Source organism: Chiloscyllium plagiosum, unplaced genomic scaffold, assembly GCF_037043375.1.
Source record: "Chiloscyllium plagiosum isolate Xiang-an unplaced genomic scaffold, Cpla_swu_hap1 HiC_scaffold_11, whole genome shotgun sequence".
Classification (NCBI taxonomy): Eukaryota; Metazoa; Chordata; class Chondrichthyes; order Orectolobiformes; family Hemiscylliidae; genus Chiloscyllium; species Chiloscyllium plagiosum.
Genome location: NW_028270149.1, coordinates 6,695,261 through 6,702,231, shown reverse-complemented (window position 1 = coordinate 6,702,231; position 6,971 = coordinate 6,695,261). Strand labels below are relative to the sequence as shown.

The 6,971-nt window shown below is 46.3% G+C and overlaps 1 protein-coding gene across 1 annotated transcript; it reads left to right on the top strand.

The window, feature by feature from the left end:
- The first annotated feature begins 2,351 nt into the window (after positions 1 to 2,351).
- On the top strand, positions 2,352 to 4,426 carry sox3 (SRY-box transcription factor 3). Its single transcript, XM_043705183.2, has 2 exons — positions 2,352 to 3,559; positions 3,869 to 4,426. Exons 1-2 carry the CDS (start codon positions 2,690 to 2,692, stop codon positions 3,908 to 3,910), a joined length of 912 nt encoding a protein of 303 aa, XP_043561118.1. The 5' UTR covers positions 2,352 to 2,689; the 3' UTR covers positions 3,911 to 4,426.
- The last annotated feature ends 2,545 nt before the right edge of the window (positions 4,427 to 6,971 follow it).

Genomic DNA, 6,971 nt, shown 5'->3' with positions numbered 1-6,971 from the left:
TTTTAAAAAAGAGAAGCACCTTTAAATGTTCAGATGCATCTGCAGAAGCATGAGTAGGCCATTCGGCCCTTCAAACCTGCCCCACCATCCTGCTTTCATCCCCATACCCTTTAAACTGAAGAACTGCGTCTAACGCCGTCTTGAAGAAAAGTGACATCGGAACAGATGTGCTTTGGAATGTGTTCAGGCTGTATCTTGTTGAGAAGTTTGGCCCTCTAGTGGTCGCGTCCCTACCCCTGGCCTGGGAGGACCAGGTCAAGCCCCACCTGCTCCAGAGGTCGGTGATAGCAACTCTGAACAGGTTGATTTCAAACAAACATACTTTTACTTTCCACAGATGACATAATTTAATGAATTTTCGGTTTTAGCGTCAGAAATCATTACCACCCAAACCTGCTCGGGCTGATTGTACGCGCGTCCTATATCCCATGCGAAATGCACATTATAACTTCATTGTACTCGGACGTTTCCGGTTGCTGGTTGGAACAGTGATCTCAATCTGACCCCAGTAGATTAGGAAATAAGAGTCTCCCTCTCTGTCTCTCTTTCTGTGTGTGTGTGTGAGAGAGAGAGAGGGAAGTGTTTCTGAAACTGCTCGCCTTGCGGAATTGTACATTTTAAAAATTGCACATTTTGAAATTACATTTCCAAGGCGAGCGCGGTACTAAGGAAACAAAAAAAAAGTTGTAAAAAGTTTGAGAGAGGAAGTAAAAGCGGGTGGTTTGAATGAAGTGAAACCTTCGTGAATTTGCATTTTAATTTGTTTTAGATTGGGGAGGAACGTTTGTGTTTAAAAAAAAAACAAAATGAGGCAAGCGGGAGCAAAGATGGAGGTGATTTTGCCCTTGAAGGGTCGGAGACCCCCACCCAAAGATATATGTTCGATGCGGTGCAAATCAGGGCCAGATCCGCAGTTACACTCCAGCCAGCACTGAGCCTTAGCTGCCCCTGGACGCCTTCCAGAAATGACAAGGCGATGCGGTTGCCATAGCGACCAAACAATCTGCAATTGAGAAACTGACCACAGAGAGTTTGATTGACACGGGGTGAAGCTGTCAATCACCAAAAAGAAAGCGCCGAGTTCCTAAAACAAAACACAGAGAGTGAGAGAGGGAACGGGAGACACCTGCAGTTCCTTCTGTTCCCAAGCTCTCCCCCTCTCTCTCTCTCTAATGTACAAACCGAACCTCCCGGAACACAGCTTCAAAACAGGACGCACAGGGAAACATGCAGCTATGTCATCTTGCTTTCTGCGGAAAATAATCGGAATCAGTATTTTTTTAAAAATATATATAATCGTTTGTGCAGTCGAACTGATTGAGATGAGCTGTGATTATTTAAAACAAATACAAAACTGTTCCTTTGTCTCGGAGCCTCTTGCAAACTTCCACCTCCTCAAAACAAAGTTCGACAATTCAGAATATTTTTAAAGAGAGAAACATTTGCAGATCGCCCGGGATCTGATCGTGCTTTGGTGAATGCACTCCAATCTGTGGGAGTGTGAACTGGCCGCAATGTAGAGTTGCCTCTTTTTTAAAAAAAATCGAACCAAGTCTGTTCCTTTTTTTTTGAAAAAAAATCAGTACTCATCTTTTTTTCTGGAGGAGAGAGTTTGCGGATGGGGGGAGATTCCAGTCCGAAATTCTCACGTAGTTATGTGTGAGAGAGAAAGTTTGCGTGTGAAGGGTTGGGGGTGTGGGTTTGAGGTTGCGTGTGGGAGGGGGTCAGTGTGTGTGAGGAGGTGGGATTTGTAGGAGGGTGTGTGTGTGTGTAAGAGAAAGGGATGGTATGTCTGTGTGAGAGAGAGGGTGTGCAGTGTGTGGGTGGGGGTGTGTGTCTGAGGGTGTGTTTGGGAGGATGCGTGTGAGGGGGTGAGGTGGGTATGTGTGGGAAGGGATGTGTGTGCCTGTGTGAGAGAGGTTGTGTGCCTCTGTGGGGGGCTGGTGTGTGTGTGAGGGGTCGTCTGTGTGGGGCTGATGGTGGTGTTTTCTGTGTGAGGGGATGTATGTATCTGTGTGAGAGGTTGTGTGTATGTGTGTGGGGTGGTGTGCGTGTGAGGGGATGTGTGTGCCTGTGTGGGAGTGGTGTGTGTGTATCTGTGGGATGGGGTTGTGTGTCAGTGTGAGGGGTTGGCGTAGGTATATGTGGGAAAGGGTGTGTGTGGAAGGGAGTGTTGTGTCGCTGTGAGTGTCGCTGTGAGGGGGAGTTGGGGTGTACATGCATGTATGGGAAGGGAGTGTGTGTCGATGTGAGGGGGAGTGGGGTGTAAATGTATGTATGGGATGGGGTGTGTGAGGGGTGGGTGGGTGTGTGTGTGAGTCTGTGTGAGGCAGGGTGGGGGTGAGGATGATTTGCTCCCATTCCCAAACAGCCCTGGATGAGGGACCTGTCCTGGGAGGGAGCTGTGATTGGCTGGCAGCAACTCATTGCTAGGCTGTCACTCTACATCACATGGAAAGGTGTCTATTAACTCCTCAGCCAGAGCAAGTTTGGCAGAAGAATTTCGGTGCCGTCCTTGATCAGTGCGTCTTCAGTTTGCTGGAGTCGCCTGAGGGAACTCTGTATTCCCCACCCCCCCCTTCACCTCACTCCCCCCCTCCCCCCTCCCCCCTTCCTCCGTTTGTGTCTGTTTTTTTTTGTTTTGGTTTTTTCGCTCCTAGCGTGTGCTATCTGCCCCGGAGTCGCTCCAATGTACAGCATGATGGAAACCGATCTGAAGCCGGCTGTTTCCCAGTCCAACACGGGGGCGGTCGGCAGCTCCGCTCCAGGGAACAACAACAAGAATCCGGGAGCGAACCCAGACCGCGTGAAAAGGCCCATGAACGCCTTCATGGTGTGGTCCCGGGGCCAGAGGAGAAAGATGGCACAAGAAAACCCGAAGATGCACAACTCGGAGATCAGCAAGAGACTAGGGGCCGACTGGAAACTTCTGTCGGATGCTGAGAAGCGGCCGTTCATTGACGAAGCCAAGAGGCTCCGAGCTTTGCACATGAAGGAACATCCGGATTACAAATACCGACCGCGGCGGAAAACCAAAACCCTCATCAAAAAGGACAAATACTCCCTCCCTGGCGGGCTGCTCTCTCCGGGAGCGGTGCCAGTGAACAACAGCGTGGGAGCGAGTCAGAGAATGGAGAGTTACTCTCACATGAACGGCTGGGCCAACGGGACTTACCCGCTCATGCAGGATCAGTTAGCTTACTCCCAACATCCAGGGATCAACAGCCCCCAGATCCCGCAGATGCACCGCTATGAGATGGCCAGCCTGCAGTACAGCCCCATGATGTCCAGCGCCCAGAACTACATGAACGCCGCTTCCACCTACAGCATGTCCCCGGCTTATGGGCAGCAGAATACAATCAGCTCCATGGTGAAAACAGAGCCAACCACACCACCCCCGCTCACCCCCCACTCCCGGGGAGCTTGCCTGGGAGATCTCCGGGACATGATTAGTATGTATCTCCCTCCAGGAGGCGATGCTGGCGACCCGTCCGCCCAGAGCAGCAGACTGCACAGTGTTCACCAACACTATCAGAATTCAGCTATACCCGGCACAGGGGTGAGTTCGACAGTGCCCCTAACACACATTTAAGCAAAACAAATTAAGAAACACACGCACACAAACAACCCAAACTCTCCCCGATTTCTACAGACATTTAAACAAAACTCAGTTATTTGAGAGGCATGTTATTCCCACTCTTTTCCCCAATCCCGATTGAAAATGTTGTGGTTTGTGTGTGTGTGTGAGACAGAGAGAAAGAGATCTCTTATCTGAAGGAAGTATTCCGCGGCATAACAACCTTTTAAAGAGTTTTTTAAAAAAGAAATTGGTTTCTGAATGCTGAAGTTTTTCCTCTTCTCTCTCCAGTTGAGACAATCAACGTTTCTACACGGGCGAGACTCCTTTTAGATGCCGACTTTTATATTAAAGCCTTTTTTGGGACTTCTAATGCCGTCAGATTTACAGGCAGCGGAACTGCGAGGGGAAGGGGGGAGGGCGGGGAAGAGTTTGGAAAATGTTTACCTAATTCCTTGTATCTGTAAATAACTTTTAATGTGTCATTCAGCTTGTTTCAAAACCATGCGGAAAAATTATACCTTTTTGTAGGGTTTGTTTTTAACCTGTTTGGCCCTCTCCCTTGTTTTTTTTAGGTTTTAAGAGTGCGGGTCGCAACGCAGAGTTTTAATTTATAGTATTTTGTGTTACACCTTTTCAGGCTTGTGAACGTTTTAAGCTATATCTAGACCCTACTCCCGGTTTCTGGGGTTTGTGTTTTTGAATGGCAGTATCTACCATGTCGATTGAGTAACTATATATTGAAGAGATGTTCTAGTTTACTAATAAGTTTTCTTTATAATTAAAAAGAAATCTCCGGCTCTTGTTCCTGAACTGAGGTTGAATAAATTTGTTTTTTTTACAAAACGACACACGCGACCCGGATTCTTGTATTGGCACTCCTAATGTTTTTTTTTAAAACTGATGAACAATTTATGTCTTGAGTGGTCAAGCGGATCTTTTATCGATATGTAAAGATTTCTACGGACTCTTATATTGTTTTCGCGATCGCTCCTTTCAGATTTAGAATTGGATTTCTATTTCTGATTGGCGGATTGGGCGCTCCATTTAAAAACCCCTGACAGTTGAAAGATGCAGAAAGAAATTTCCTTATTCTTTGAGATTGAGGGTGGAATTCCGTCATTCATTCCACACCTCCCCCACCCCCACCCTTTTCCTGGCGCTGATAACGAACTGCTAACGAGCGGTAACAAGTGCCAATCGGTTGCAATTGTGCCTAGTTTCACAGATAGTCTGGTTAGACGAATTAAAAATCGTACAATTCATCTCCAGCCTTGGTTGCGTTTTCTTGATGTTAAACTACCTGTTAAGGTTGGATTTAGAACTCGATTTGAGGCCCTTTAAATACTGATCAGAAAGAATCCAGTCCCTCCAATCGGATTGTCTACCCCAGTTTAAACTCGCTCAACCGAGACACAGGACAAACAATGCAACAAGTGGTTTCAATTTAAAAAACATTCCTCACTGAGACCGACTCTTTTTGATTAATTTGTCTCTCAAACGAATATTTTCAGTAATCATTCGCTCCAACTTCCCCGGGGAGCGCCGTTTAGAGTAAAAGCTTTTCAATTCATTGATTAGTGTAACTTGCACTAAAATCTGAGCTTTGTGTGTGTGCGCGCGGAAAGCGACAGAAATCCTGGACCGTGCTGCGGGCTCCATCAGAGAACAGGTTATTTCTTAACGCCCTACCCCCTTGAATTCTCGGACTTAGATGCAGCACTTTGCCGGAGATTGTGGGGTCTCGGGACAGTGTCTGAATTTCCATCCTCACATTGTTCTTCTGCAGAAGCCACCTGTATCCTGTCGGTCCTTGGCCTTGTCCAGCGGATCCTTTAATATAGATTCCGAAAGCCTGTCCTTTCTGTTTCGGACTGAGAGGACAATATTCTTACTCGAGAGCCGCAGGTGGTCGGAGCACTGAGGCGGGGGACGCTGACATTAATTGTAGCTGGGACTGACTTTAAAAAAAAACTTATTCAGGGCACATTTCGGTGCATTTTAAGAACTGATTTCACTAAATGAAATAGTTCGTAAAAATAGTGTATCGTGCTTTTGTCACTCCCTAAATTTTTAACGCGCTTTAAAACAGTGTTAATTCTTTCCACCAGCCTTGTTAAAATTGGGTTCCTCTGAAGTCTTACTGCCAGTTGTAACTCTCCCCCTCCCCAGGAGGACTGGAGAGGTTCTCTGCCCGCTGTACTTCATTCCAATTCCTATTTTCATTCCACCTTTTTATTGCTTTTCACGCAGAAATATTTTCGGTTGATAGAGAGAAGCTGAAAATGTAGGATATTCTCTCTGTGTCAATGCCCCTTTCCATGAGGCCGATGCGCGTGTAAATAAAACTTATGGAATGTCCATTCCAAGTCAGTACTGTAAGGGCAGCGCTCTCACAGCAGAAATGCGTTTTATTGGGGAACCAACAAGTATTTATCTTGGTTGCTTTTTTTAAAAAATGAAACATGAGCGCTGATGTTGGCCCAGTATCTCTCCAACAGAACACAAAAGCAAAAGGACACGAAACAGATGGAGAGGCAGTTCTGATTAAACTGGGACCATCCAGGATTAATATTTTAATTGTGGGGGGTTATGGCGAGTATGTTGAAAAGCAACTGATAGGCGGCATTTTTAAAGGAACACTTTAAGGGGATGCGTCTTGTTTTTGGAGCTGACAATTACGTACTAACTGAGATCGCAGCTGTAATTTGATGGGTTGACTTTTCGTTGTAGTACTTTTAAAACATCTCCATCCATCCCTTCAAACAATAAATAGAAATTGGTGAATTATACCACAGCACATTGCGCTATTTTGTTTTAAAATGTAGCGAGTATCTGTCTACTACACAACCTGTTGCAGGCAGTTCCAGGCCTACCTTTTGTCCCCCTGGACTCTTGATTTTATGAATTATGGTCGAGGCCGAGATTTCCAATGCATTCTCAACCCCAAGGACTTGTCCTAATGGCCAGCCGGAGGATACTGCCTGGGTTGCTGCAGGGTGACTGGGAGATGGACAAAGTTAAGTCAATCACTGAACTGCTCCTGATTGTGGCGAGCAAGTGAAACTTGGCGAGGGTCGCTTTATCCCGGCAACGCTGAAATACTTCCCGGTGAACTTACACACTAACAAATAGGCAGCATCAATACTGCCAGAAATTTGTTGTTTTTTTCTTTTAAAAAATGCATGACATTTGTAATCTATTCAGCCCCTGAAGGTTTAGGAGATGAACGTTAGTTTTACGAAGCCGCAGTTTCCGCTCTCTACTGCTGTAAATAATCTCCCAGAGCAAGCAAACGGATCATTTTCTTAAAAACTCATTCCTGTTGGGGAAATTCGCTCCTAACGGGCCGCGAGTATCCATGCCCATAACAGGATTGCTGATATACCAATGG